The sequence below is a fragment of the Schistocerca cancellata genome, chromosome 2 (assembly GCF_023864275.1).
Source record: "Schistocerca cancellata isolate TAMUIC-IGC-003103 chromosome 2, iqSchCanc2.1, whole genome shotgun sequence".
Taxonomy (NCBI): domain Eukaryota; kingdom Metazoa; phylum Arthropoda; class Insecta; order Orthoptera; family Acrididae; genus Schistocerca; species Schistocerca cancellata.
In genome coordinates this window covers 427,046,862-427,061,274 of record NC_064627.1, presented here as the reverse complement: position 1 = coordinate 427,061,274, position 14,413 = coordinate 427,046,862, and the positions used below count along the sequence as shown (strand labels likewise).

General features: G+C 43.2%; 1 protein-coding gene across 1 annotated transcript in view; it reads right to left on the bottom strand.

Annotated features, from left to right (window-relative positions):
* LOC126154618 (glutamate receptor U1-like) overlaps positions 1-14,413 on the bottom strand; it is an 89,967-nt gene that overhangs the window by 56,606 nt on the left and 18,948 nt on the right. The window contains exons 4-5 of the mRNA XM_049916162.1: positions 10,636-10,748; positions 5,028-5,198 (exon numbers count right to left, since the gene is read on the bottom strand). Coding sequence (XP_049772119.1) covers positions 5,028-5,198; positions 10,636-10,748 — 284 coding nt within the window. The remainder of the gene's footprint in view (positions 1-5,027; positions 5,199-10,635; positions 10,749-14,413) is intronic.

Below are 14,413 nucleotides of genomic sequence, written 5' to 3'. Positions count from 1 at the left end.
ATTCGAGAGAATGATTTGGCCAACCAGATCGGCCGGACTGAATCCCATCGAACTGTTACGGGACATAATGGAGGTCAGTTTGTGCACAAAATCCTGCAATGGCAACACTTTCGAAATTATAGACGGCTATAGAGGCAGCGTGGCTCAGTATTTCTGTAGGGGACTTCCAACGACTTGTTGAATCCACGCCAAGTCGAGTTGCTGCACTACGTCGGGCAAAAGAAAGTACGACACGACGTTAGGAGGAGTCCATGGTTTTCGTTACCTCTGTTGTCGTTGTGGTCTTCAGTCCTGAGACTGGTTTGATGCAGCTCTCCATGCTACTCTATCCTGTGCAAGCTGCTTCATCTCCCAGTACCTACTGCAACCTACATCCTTCTGAATCTGCTTAGTGTATTCATCTCTTGGTCTCCCCCTACGATTTTTACCCTCCACGCTGCCCTCCAATACTAAATTGGTGATCCCTTGATGCCTCAGAACATGTCCTACCAAACGATCCCTTCTTCTGGTCAAGTTGTGCCACAAACTTCTCTTCTCCCCAATCCTATTCAATACTTCCTCATTAGTTATGTGATCTACCCATCTAATCCTCAGCATTCTTTTGTAGCACCACATTTCGAAAGCTTCCATTCTCTTCTTGTCCAAACTATTTATCGTCCATGTTTCACTTCCATACATGGCTACACTCCATACAAATACTTTCAGAAACTACTTCCTGACATTTAAATCTATACTCGATGTTAAGAAATTTCTCTTCTTCAGAAACGCTTTCCTTGCCATTGCCAGTCTACATTTTATATCCTCTCTACTTCGACCATCATCAGCTATTTTGCTCCCCAAATAGCAAAACTCTTTTACTACTTTAAGTGTCTCATTTCCTAATCTAATTCCCTCAGCATCACCCGACTTAATTCGACTACATTCCATTATCCTCGTTTTGCTTTTGTTGATGTTCATCTTATATCCTCCTTTCAAGACACTTTCCATTCCATTCAACTGCTATTCCAAGTCCTTTGCTGTCTCTGACAGAATTACAATGTCATCGGCGAACCTCAAAGTTTTTATTTCTTCTCCATGGATTTTAATACCTACTCCAAATTTTTCTTTTGTTTCCTTTACTGCTTGCTCAATATACAGATTGAATAACATCGGGGAGAGGCTACAACCCTGTCTTACTCCCTTCCCAACCACTGCTTCCCTTACATGCCCCTCGACTCTTATAACTGCCATCTGGTTTCTGTACAAATTGTAAATAGCCTTTCGCTCCCTGTATTTTACCCCTGCCACCTTTAGAATTTGAAAGAGAGTATTCCAGTCAATTCCTCAGTTTATACAAAGCGACATGTGAATTTCATCGCCATAGGAACTAATAACAAACATCCGTATATGCGTATGTTTCTATCGTCCGCGTTACTCGTTGTACTGCACTGCCCTTCAATTTTGGTAAATTAATGTTAGTTTAAGTGGAATAGAGCCATAGCCGATCGTGAGAACACGTCTTGCTGTGCTACCGCTTCTTGACAGCGACGTCACGAAGAAACACCTGATCGCTGTCGAATGCATCGGCCCAGCGATCTAGCTAGTAATCCTACGTAGTCTGTCGGTATCAGGTGCACGCCCAGCTCTCTGCCGAGCGTCAGTGCTATATCTATACTAAAGTTGTTCACACATATTCAAATTTAATAATTTCCTTAGCCTCTTTCACAAGTGAGTCCCCGCAGCTTGCAGTGAGGAGCAAAATCTGTGTTGTATCAAACAAGATTTTGTACTTTTTAAGGCTGTGTTAGCCAACAAATTTTTCTAGATTCCTGTTCGTGAAGTGTTGCCGATGTTCGAAGCAGGGAAGGAATACGGTTCGAGTACAGGCGCACCAGTCACTGCCATTTTCACTTAGAATATTATAAATATCTGTGAATACTTCTCTGCACATGAAAATATTGCACATCACGTAGATAGTAACGGTACGAGAGTCGCAGATATACACAATAATCCATGTTAATATGACAAAAGCAGCGTGGGAAAGTGTATTAAAACCGTTTCCCAGAGCTGTTCTGAATACCTGCTATACATAAAGACACCGAAATTTCTGGTTGGAAAAAACTTTTGGTGTAGAAGACATACGTTATGGTGGCTGCAGGTGGGTTTTCTGCAGACTTATATATTCTTCCGTTGTTACATGGTAGAGCAATTTAATATTTATCAAAGAAAACACAAACTGTAGATACTCTACAATATCAATTTACAATTGAAGATGTCAGTGTAAGAAACTGCTGCCCTCAATTAAACAAGGATTAGTCTGATCACTACAGTCGTGTCTTCAAGTTCATCTCCTGCTGCAAACAATCGTTACCATCTGTACCTCTACAAAGACTATCTGCTATGGAAACTGTTTTACCTTATTTTATTTCTGTTCCATTCCTTGAATTTACCCAACGTACAGCGTAATATAACGTATAGTAACTCAAAATGACTCTCGTAGGCTACCACTTTCTTCTGCCCACTCCATCCTTTATTGTCTGATGATGGGCTTGTACGACGAAAACCAGTTCACGAAATAAATTAAAACTGTACAGCAGCTATAGTTTGAAACTGGTTTGGCTTGCTGACGAAACAATGGATAAAGTGTGCTGACATACATTATTTGATCAGAAGTATCGGTATACCTAATAGTGGACATTAATAAGGGGTGTGTGCACGCGTCACCCTTATCACGGCTTGAACTCTGCTGGTGACACTTTCAATGAATTTTATGAATATATGTGATGGGTTAGTAGGCCATCCTTCCTCATAAACCGAAACCAGAGAAGGCAGTGATGTCTGACGCTGTTGTCTGAAGCGAAGTCAACGCTCTGTCGCATCTAAAATGTGTTCAGTTTGGTTCAGGTCGGGACTCTGTGCAGGCCAGTCCATTTAAGGAACGTTGTGGTCCACAAACCATTGTCTCACAGACGCTGTGTTACGACAGATTTCACTGTCACGCTGATACAGTTACTTTCTCCAGACTTTTCCTCTACTGTACACAGTACACAATGCTGTAAAACGTGTTCGTATCCTTCTTAAGCCCAACAAAGGGACCACACCTAACCACACCTAACCACGAAAAACACCCCATACCGTAACACCTAACAGCAGATAATTTTATCCTGGCATCCGCAGAACACAGGTGGTGCGACTTACCACTCCAAATCATTCGTTTCAGTTATCTACTGTCCAGTGGAGTCCCTCTTCACACCATCTCAAGCGTCGGTTAACACTGACCACAGAAATGCGAGGCTTACGAGGAGTTGTTCGATCCTTGTACCCCATTGTTTTTGAGTCCCTACGCAGACTACAGATAGCACTTTGGAATTGATGAGTGATTCTTTCCACTGACTGCACGCGATTTTTTACAATCACCCTGCTCAATGTTCGGTGGTTCCTGTCCTTCGGTACATGAAGTCAGCTTGATTTTGGTTTAGCTGTAGAGATTCCTTCGAGGTTTCCACCTCACAGTCAGATTCCTAACTGTGCTGAAGGGTTGAAAGGCCACTGATGAATTTGTTACTGATGTGACATCCATTGACTAGTGCACGTTACATGCCACTGAGCGCTCCTGATCGACCCATTCTGAAGTTAGTACTTCGCTACTGTCAGAACAATACTCTTCGCCTTATTTTACCCTGGTTGGTCCGACTGTCGTGACATCTAGTGATCAATTCCACATTAAATATGGGTGGCTGGATACTTTTGATCAGATATTGCAAAACGGACTACATTTGAAAGTAAGAGCATTTTTTACCTAAGAAACACAAGATAAGAAATCTTCACTTTGCTTTCGTGCGTGATTGTGACTGTCGGTATACCTTCTTAATTAAACGGTAGTTTACTATACACCACAATAACAGACACAACAGCAGTTGTGAGCGTAAAATAGTATACAAGTTGGTAGCTTGGTGTAGTCAATCCGTCCAGAACACAACCAATAATGACCTTACAATTTACGACCGTCCTCTCCAGTTAACGAACACATTAAAATACCTTGGACTAACCTTCGACTGGCGACTAATATGGAAGCCTCACCTACGAACCATCCAACAGGATGTGCACAATAGACTACAACAACTAAAATTACTAATGGGCCTTACTTGGGGGTTACACACCTCCACTGTTCTCCACACTTAGGGAACCCCAATCCGATCCATCCTTTGCAATGTAAATGTTGCATGGACCTCACTCCCATTGAATTTCTGTAACTCCCTTCAAATCCTCGAACGCCTAGCACTCCGTCTCGCTTCTCACTTCCGTTTAGCTTCCCCCACATGGATCCTCTACCATCTCATGAAATTCTAACTTCCCCCCACCCACATCGAGCACCACCGCATCTTCTATACTATCCACAAACTAGATTCCAGTAATTTCATTGTCTCCCCTCTAATTACCAACCGTTGTATGCTGTCGTACCTTCACACACAAATCCCTCCACCCTACAACAGCACACACACTCAATATCTTACCCCAATGCAACTTCAACCAACTACTCTCCCCGACAGTGAGATTCGCCCTGGTATTTACCCCTCCTATCAGCTTTAACTCTTTCCCACCTATCCACGAAACCCCTCCCTGCCCCCTCTCTTTCCCAACTTCTTTCTTCCCACTATCCATCTCAATACCTGCACTGATCTCCAGTTTTCCCTACAACTCAGCCTATGGAACATATTCTCTCCTCCCAAAATACTTTTTTCTGCAGGTTCTTCAGATTATAAGTGAAGGTGCAGTGCTTCTTTTGCCTACAAAAATTTCAAGATCCTTCAATATATTTTTAAAACGTGTATATTTTCGCTTTTTAGATTACCATATTTGCTTTTTTAATTTAGAATGGTAAATCAGTCATCTTGTCTGTTCTTTATATCACGCTTATTACATTTTTAAAACTGCTATTGGTTGAAGAGCGGTGTACTCTGCCGCTGACAGCCCACCCCCTGCCCATATGGGGTGATGGGGGTGAAACTAACAACAAAGGGGGGAAAACTGTCGTGAGCCAGCCTTACTGGAAGAGGCCAGTGGGCGTGGTGTAGTCGATGGCGTCGCTGCGCTCGGCCCGCAGGGCGACGCCGCCTACGGCGACGTCCACCTCGCCCCTCTGTATCTGGCCCACCTGCCCGTTGAACATGTCCTTGGTGACGCGCGTGCCCCACTGGTCGGCGAACACGATATTGTGCCTGCACAAAACAAGGACGCAGCGGTTAGCAGGCCAACACATTCTAAGCAGCGACAATGGGTACACACTGCTTCTGAACTTCACTTCAAAACTTGGGGATGGACTGGTTCCAGGAAGTGGATCATTTTCCTGTTAAGCGACATATACCGAGGTAAGAAAACTCAGGAGATAGCGATACGCACACATACAGATGGCGGTAATATTGAGTACACAGGGTATAAAGGGGCAGTGCGTTGCAGGAGCTGCGATTAGTACTCAGGTGATTCACGTGGAAAGGTTTCCGACACGATTATGGCGGCACGACGAAAATCAAAAGACTTTTAACGATGGGTAGCAGCTAGGACTAGAACATAGGACATTCCATTTCGGAAATCGTTAGGGAATTGGATATTCAGAAAACCATACGGCCAAGGCATTACCTCTCACCATGGGAAACGCAATGGCCGACAACGTTCACTTAACAACTGAGAGCAGCGGCGTTTGCCAAGAGTTGTCAGTACTAACAGAGAAGCAACACTGCGTAAAATAACCGCAGAAATCAATGTGAGACGTACGAAGAACGTATCCGTTTGAACAGGACCCTAGACGACCGGAACCCCGTGGACTGCTGAGAAGATTCCCGATTTCAGTGCGTAAAAACTGATGGTAGGGTTTAAGTGTGGTGCAGACCCCACGATGCCATGAACCAAAGTTGTCAACAAGATACTTTGCAAACTGTTAGTGCCTCCATAATGGTGTGAGCGGTGTTTACATGGAATAGGCTGGACACTCTTACTAGGAATGGTTATATTCAGCTACTTGGAGACCATTTGCTGCCATTCATGGACTTCATATTATCAAACAACAACGGAATTTTTATGGGTGACAATTCGTCAAGTCACTGGACCACATATGTTTGCAATTGGTTTGAAAAATATTCTGGACAATTCGAGCGAATGGTTTAGCTACCCACATGGCCTTACATGAATCCCACGAACATATGTGGGACATAACTGAGAGGTCAGTTCATGTACAAACTCCTGCACCGACAACACTTTCCCAGTAATGGAGAGCTGTAGAGGCAGCATGGCTCAATATTTCTGCAGGGGACTTCCGACGAATTGTTGAGCACATGCCACATCTAGCTGCTGCACTACGCTGTGCAAAAGGAGGTCCAACACTATGTTAGGAGGTATCACACGACTTCCGTCACCTCAGAGTGTCGTTACTAAGTTGTGTGTGTGAGACATCTCTAAGATTCTCAGAATGAGTGACAAGAACTGTAGATAAATTATTTTTTACTCTCGTCAAGTCTGAATAAATGTGTAACAGGCTTTGTTAGAGATTTCATTCCTTCATAACAATGGGTATTCAATTTCTTTGCGCATGCTAAAGAGTCTATTTCATGTTCTGAAATACATCACTGATTGGGGCAGTCAGCCAGATCTGGTGACATTAGTAATGTACACCAAATACATGGCGTTGCCACAAAGGCATACAAAAAGGAGTGGGTCACATAACAAGAGCTTATTCATCCTCAAAGTCGACAGGTAGAGGAGTCCCCACAGGATAATGTGGCCAGCAGATGAGCAGATGGCAGGGGGTACCTGGGGAGAGCACTAGTGGTGGTGCCCGCAGGCAGTCGCTGTAGGGAAAATGCCGAGCTTTGGAGGGGAAGTGCCGTTCTAAACTGAAGCCTACACTGACATTTTTTGTAAATATTAAGTGGTGACCCTCCACGCCCACATTTGCGTGTTGACCATTCAAAAAGATATCACCTCTGCTTTGGTTAGTATCTAAAAAGGATTCCGGGCGATTTATTTTCGCCTAGCTTGTTAACCATTTTTAACTTGCAGAGAACCGTCACGAGTGGCGAATTTTGAGTAAAACCAAGACATTTCTGTTGTTACCATGTTAAAAAATGGGTCTTCTGCCAAAAAACAGAGGAGTGTACACAGTCTCATCTCACTCACACGTCGTGCCAAAGCAGCTGCAAGAGAATTCTAAAACAGTGGTTTATTAAGTTTGGAACTGAGAAAAAGTAAGGCCAGTATCTTATGGAAAAGCACATCAGTGGTACGAAATAAACGTGTAACATATTCACCTATATTTCTTCTAAAACCCATAGCACTTCTCATTTCAAAAATGGTTCAAATGGCTCTGAGCCATATGGAACTTAACATCCTTGGTCATCAGTCCCCTAGAACTTACGAGGAAACCTCCCCATCGCACCCCCCTCAGATTTAGTTATAAGTTGGCACAGCGGATAGGCCTTGAAAAACTGAACACAGATCAATCGAGAAAACAGGAAGAAGTTGAGTTGGAACTATGAAAAAAATAAGGAAAATATACAAACTGAGTAGTCCATGCGAAGATAGGCAGTATCAAGGACAATTAGAGTTAAGGAGCGCCGTGGTCCCGTGGTTAGCGAGAGCTGCTACGGAACGAGAGGTCCTAGGTTCAAGTCTTCCCTCGACTGAAAAGTTTAATTTTTTATTTTCAGCTTATGTGACAAACTCTTTTCATCACTTTTTTGGGAGTGATTATCACTTCCACAAGAAAACCTAAATCGGGCAAGGTAGAAGAATCTTTTTACCCATTCGCTAAGTGTACTAGTTAGGTGGGTCGACAACATATTCCTGTCATGTGACGCACATGCCGTCACCAGTGTCGTATAGAACATATCAGACGTTTTTTCCTGTGGAGGAATCGGTTGACCTATGACCTTGCGATCAAATGTTTTCGGTTCCCATTGGAGAGGCACGTCCTTTCGTCTACTAATCGCACGGTTTCGCGGTGCGGTCGCAAAACACAGACACTAAACTTATTACAGTGAACAGAGACGTCAATGGACGAACGGACAGATCATAACTTTGCGAAAATAAAGAAAGTAAAAGTTTCAGTGGATGGGAAGACTTGAACCAAGGACCTCTCGTTCCGCAGCTACTCACGCTAACCACGGGACCACGGTGCTCCTGAGATTATATTCTTCTTGATGTTGCGTGTCTTACGCATGGACTACTCAGTTTGTATATTTTGCTTATTTTTTTCATAGTTCCATACAACTTCTTCCTGTTTTCTCGACTGATCTGTGTTCAGTTTTTCAAGGCCTATCTACTGTGCCAACTTATAACTAAATCTGAGGGGGGGTGGGGGGTGCGATGGGGAGGTTCCCTTGTTAGAACTACTTAAACCTAACTAACCTAAGGACATCACACACATCCATGCCCGAGGCAGGATTCGAACCTGCAACCGTAGCGGTCACGCGGTTCCAGACTGAAGCGCCTAGAACCGCACGGCCCTTCTCATTTCACCTTAAAAACATATTCTTTCGTCGAAAAAGTGTGTTGTTAGTGAAATAAAACGACAGATAATGAAGTTTTGCGTAATAGCCATACCGCAAAATACTCTCCTCCTTTTGTGTTATCATTTGCGAAAATCGCACTTCGATATCTCAAACAGTTTATGAAACATGAGGAATGTTGTGGATATTTCACTCTGGCATTATCGCTGGCGCGGCGCGATCGCAAATGAGTGTGCTATGTCAGAGCAATTTTATCAAGATTGGTGACAGATAGAGACCTCCACCCAGGTCTTAAGATAAATACAATATGTTAGCTAAATTTCATATGCAAACATATTACACAATATGTACCAAGCGCAAAATCATAGCGACTCCTATTTTTCACTGACTTTTTTTTCGAATTTCGCGTAGTGTCTTATTTCCACGTAAATATCATAATAACTTCGACCGTTAAAGAAATGATTGGCATATCGTCATGAACCTGACATATAAAGTTACAAGTAAAGCAAGAATCAGAAATTTTACCAGATAGTGTCTGTAAAATCGTTTGAGAAAGCTGGCAGGACGTGCGCCTCGATTCTGTCCACGCTGACGGCCGAAAGGTGGCAGATAGTGTCGGCCTCCCCTCGCAAACAAACGAATGAACTCGCCCATCGCTTCGGACGAAAACTGGTCACTGCACATCGGCCACCGTATTTTGTGCTGGCTCCAGCTGTGTTCACACATCAACACAGGTGAATTGGAGTTTTACCAGGCTGTGACTATAGGTTGCTGTGTAGAGTAAGCAGTACTGTGGCCAGCACTTTCGTATGCACGGCTTTCAGAATCTGGTAATAAGGCTTTTTAGTGAAGCATACCGCGTAAGTAGACTTCGTAGAAGAAGACTGTTAAATATTCCAGCGCAAATAGCCACAGAAGACTTTGGCTGATGTGATCTAACAGCGACAGCCTGAGGATTCTCATCATTTTATGTTTTTCTTAGGTACTTTTAAATTGATCTCGACAACCTCAGTAATCTTTGCTTTCTTCGAAGTGTTGAAAACAAATTAAATGTTATTTGGGAATATGGGCGGGTATTCATCACAAAGGCAATACCATGCCAGGGCAAAAAAGGAACAAGACTATTTCTTTTACTCGGATACTATTAACAGACCACACACGTACATTCTGTTTCTATTACTACGTATTAGTGCGTGGCTGTTTACCGACCTTGAACCGAGTTCATACGCCGTAACAAGTTCAAACTTGAGCAGTTCAGTGGCAGGGAAAGCAACCATTATGGCAGTAGCGCTCTTGCATTCCTGTGGAAAATGTACGTGTGTGGTCTGACACAATACTCTAGAAGTTGATTTAATGACACAGTGACGTTACAATGCGTATTCACTATATACTGTCACTTTCAAAGTATAACTTATGTGAGTTCTCGCCCATCTGAATTCGTTTCATCTACCACTCAAAACATTTTTTACTCCTGCCGTTTCCCTTGAGGGTGCACGGCAACGACTCCGCTTTTGCCTCTCAACAGAGCGATAGAAAATATCCGTAGTAAACTACAATACATTGGCGCACTAACACGCTATGGTAACTATTTCCTGAGTGATGTTAGTAGCCTTGTTCCTTTTCAACCAGAATTCGCAAGTAAAAGCAGTTGCACGTTTTGTGTGTAGTCAAAAAATTCATAATAATTTTGGTGATAGCACACAAACATGAAAAGAGTTACATGGTTGTAGGCAGTGCAAATGGATTGCTAAAGCAGCTGCGATGTACCGAACAGATTAGCCACTCTTTCGGTTGACTAACACTAGTGAAGCTTCATAAGTGAAAAAACAGAGGGAGATCAGGGCTTTACTTCATTGATCTGGTCATTAGAGGGAAACACGTCTTCACATAGACAAGAAGTAAAGAAATCGGCTGTATGTCTAGCAGAACAATCTGTGTAGCTGGAAGGGGATTTCAATCTAGCTACTCCGTAATAAAAAATCCACTCCGTCCCAGCCCAGTTAAATGGTATAAGACCGCAAACAGGTGCTGTTACAATTTTTAGGTGGGCATTCTTGTTATGGACAGGTGAGTAATACTTGTAACTTGCGCAAATATATCAGATTCATTACCACAATTTTTATTCATTTGTTGAGAGAAGCCGTTGGACACTTACGTGAAATTCAGCCGGGCTGCCGCCACCTTGGATATGGCGTAGTGTAGTTTGCTCCAAGTGTCCAGATGCCGGTAACGTAGGTCGTCATAGCGAGAGAAATCATCGTGCACTTTCTGTGAACAACAAAATATTTGTCAGGATTTAAATTCGCTGTGCACTATCTTGTTCGTTTTTCTTTTGTTTCGTTTCCTAGTTTTCTTTTGCCTTTTTCTATTTACCGCGCGAATGTGAGAAATGTTCACCACCGATTCCTTCAAAAAGAGCGAAGTTTTATGTCACTGACTGGCTTTTTATACAAAGTCACCTAAATCAAAGGAATGAGTAACTCACCCTCCATTTTACCTGTTTGTAACTCTCTCAGCTAAGCCCAGATACCCTACACCTAAAATATGTAACACTTTGGAGAGCATTTTATTTAGACTGTGGTGATAGGATGAGGGGTAACAGATAATTGTACTGATGCTCTCTGAATTGCTACTGTGCAAATAAAAATTGTTAGAGACACCTCATATGTGAAACATGAATAGTATTAAACAGCATACTATCAGAAACTGAAACAAAAACTGGAATAGATCGTATAATCTAAATCTGGAAAATCTAGGCGCAAAAAACTGAGTAAGGTCGACCCGTCATCTTGGAACCATATAATGAATTAATGCTACCAAAACATGGAATTTACGCAGTGAGGCACTAGTTTCCGGTAGTGATACAAATAAGTTGACCCAGTATCTGACACATGGACTTATGCGTTCCTCAGCTGTAACATATAAGCATTTGCAATTTTTACTTATGCCTAAAAGAACGCTTTGTTTCCGACTGAACATCGACGCTCCTGAATAAGCTGACATCATCTCTACAAATCATCACTACGCAAAAATCTCAGCAAGCTGTTGCACATGAACTGTTCATTTTTTCAGAATGAGATTTTCACTCTGCAGCGGAGTGTGCGCTGATATGAAACTTCCTGGCAGATTAAAACTGTGTGCCCGACCGAGACTCGAACTCGGGACCTTTGCCTTTCGCGGGCAAGTGCTCTACCATCTGAGCTACCGAAGCACGACTCTGTAAAGTTTGGAAGGTAGGAGACGAGGTACTGGCAGAAGTAAAGCTGTGAGTACCGGGCGTGAGTCGTGCTTCGGTAGCTCAGATGGTAGAGCACTTGCCCGCGAAAGGCAAAGGTCCCGAGTTCGAGTCTCGGTCGGGCACACAGTTTTAATCTGGTCATTTTTTGCTTACTGAATGTCCTTAAACACATTTAAGTAGCCTAGTAAATAGAAAATAAAGCGAATTTGTTCCTGCTCTTGTGAAAGTTATTACTCGACTCCTGATACAACCCTAGGTGCGAATCGAATCAGCACAACGTATCGAAAAATTACACAGGCAAAAAAGTTCAGTTTTGAAAACTCTGTTATAATTTAGGACCATACTCCCTCCAACAACTTCGAAATTAACCAATTTCACTCTAATTTCTATCAAATTCTGGACAAAGCGATGTTACCCATTATACACTGCCTGACAAAAGAAAGGAAGCACCGAAAAATATGGGTGTAACTTTTTACACATATATCCCGTCGACAGACATGTAAATGATAAGAACTGCAATTCTCTATGACAGGCCACCAGAATTCATTAGTGTTGCCCCCGTGAACTGTTGTTACCAGGCATGGTACGTCCTTTATAGGAGGCCTGAACAACATCAAATGTCGAGTTGTCACAGTAATTATCAGAGATGCCGGTTGCTCGTGTCACACAGTGTTTGAAAGGCGCCTCATTGTAGGTCTTCATTTGGACGTTTGGTCGAGTTTTGCAATATCCAGGTTTGTGAGGATGTGCCAAATCTTTGACTGCATAGGAATGTGAGGGCAGGCATAATAGTAGTCAAGTTTGCAGTCCACGACGTCTGACTAGAAAAGGCAGGACTGACATATTGTGCACCAAGCATATCGTAACAGCTTCACAACTGTGCCTGCCGTCCGCACACAAGTAATGGACTCACCGCGACATTCTGTCACTACGTACTATTGGTCGGAGATTAGCAGCAGCCGGAATATGGAATTAACGCTCAGTACGTAGACTGCCGTTAACACCATCTCGCAAGCGGCTGCGTTTGGATTTATGTATTGACCTGAAGCGTGGACTGTTGATGAATGGCGTCGCATTGTGTTCAGCGATGAACCGCGAATTCTGCACTACCCCGGATGACCATCTTCGGTGAGTATGGCGACAACCTAAAGAGGGGTCCCATCAGTGTAATGTTTTGGAGTGTCACAGCAGTTTTATTCCTGGCATCATGGTATGGGAAGCTGTCATGTATGACTCCAGGCTAGTTGTGATGAGGGACCTCTGACGGCACAAAGGTACATCACAGACATTTTACATCATCATGTGATACCTCTCACGGGACAGCATCGTGCTGACATTTTTCAGCAGGATAATTCTCGTCCGCGCTTGTCACATCTCTCTACGAACTGTCTGCGTGGTGTTGAGGTACTCCTGTGACCATCGAGGCACTCAAATCTGTTCCTCTTAAAACATGTGTGAGATAAGGTCGCACTTCATCTCAGTGCCAGCGCCAGTATCCAGGGTATCACTGAGCAGTTACAACAGCTGTGGGTCAGCTAGCCTCAGGGGAGGATGGAACCGCTTTATGGGACCCTTCTCAACCGAATCGGTTCATGCATCCAGGCCAGAGGGGGGGGGGGGGGGGGGGGTTCGATGTTGTTGTCATTGACATAATGTCACATCATTTCGTTTCCTCTTTTCCTTCTGGAATCTTCAGTTCTTTTGTCAGGCAAAGCAACAGTCCTTAATGATTTTCTTAAAAAACTCTTCACCTGTGGTACATCGCACTTACCATTTTAGAGGCAAGATGGTATACTCAGTGATAAAACAAAGCAGTGGGCTTTTACCAGAAATATTGACCCTTAGATAGTGTGTCTAATAGTGCATTTTAAATACGACAGTATGCCATCTTAGGCACTGTATAACATTAAAACACTTGATAATAGCACTTTAAAGCCGAAATTATGATCGTGTAAATATAACACTGCAAATAAAAAAAAACAGTCTAATGGCGGTACCGACTTTAAAGAAAAAATTGTTGTTTCCGTGTATTTGGGACAGTCGGTGTGTGAATATGTACAGTGGAGGAGAAAAATATGGAAACACTGCGAGAAGTGGTTGCTTGAACACGAATGCAGATGCTTGCCAAACCTGCAGGTAGCAGGTTGTATTTGACCACGAACAGGACCTGTGCAATGTCCTCGATATATTCCAAATGTCAGTCTTGGTCAGAACAGAGTTCTATGTACTTGTGAATGCGTTATGTCGGAACTAAGTGGATATTCGAACATGGGAAATCGTAGGTGCTCGTATGGGGTGTGCTTCCGTAACCAAGGTAGCCGAAATGTTGGGGGTTTCAGGAAGCACCATGTAGAAGATTTATACCGCGTATAGGGGCAACTGAAAAATAATCATCCGGTAAGACAAAGCGAACGAAAAGTGTGTGTTGAGTGACCGTGACAGACGGTCGTTGAAGAGATTTGTGGCGAAAAATAAGGGAACGGCAACTGTAAATGTCAAATGTTGAAATGTGTGTGAATTTCTAAGGGACCAAACTTCTGAGGTCATCGGTCCCTAGACTTACACACTACTTAAACTAGCTTAAAGTAATTTATGCTAAAAACAACACACACCCATGCCCGAGGGAGGACTCGAACCTCCGGCGGAAGCTGTAAAAGTCACGCAGAACTGAATGACGCACAAGCGTCACTATCAA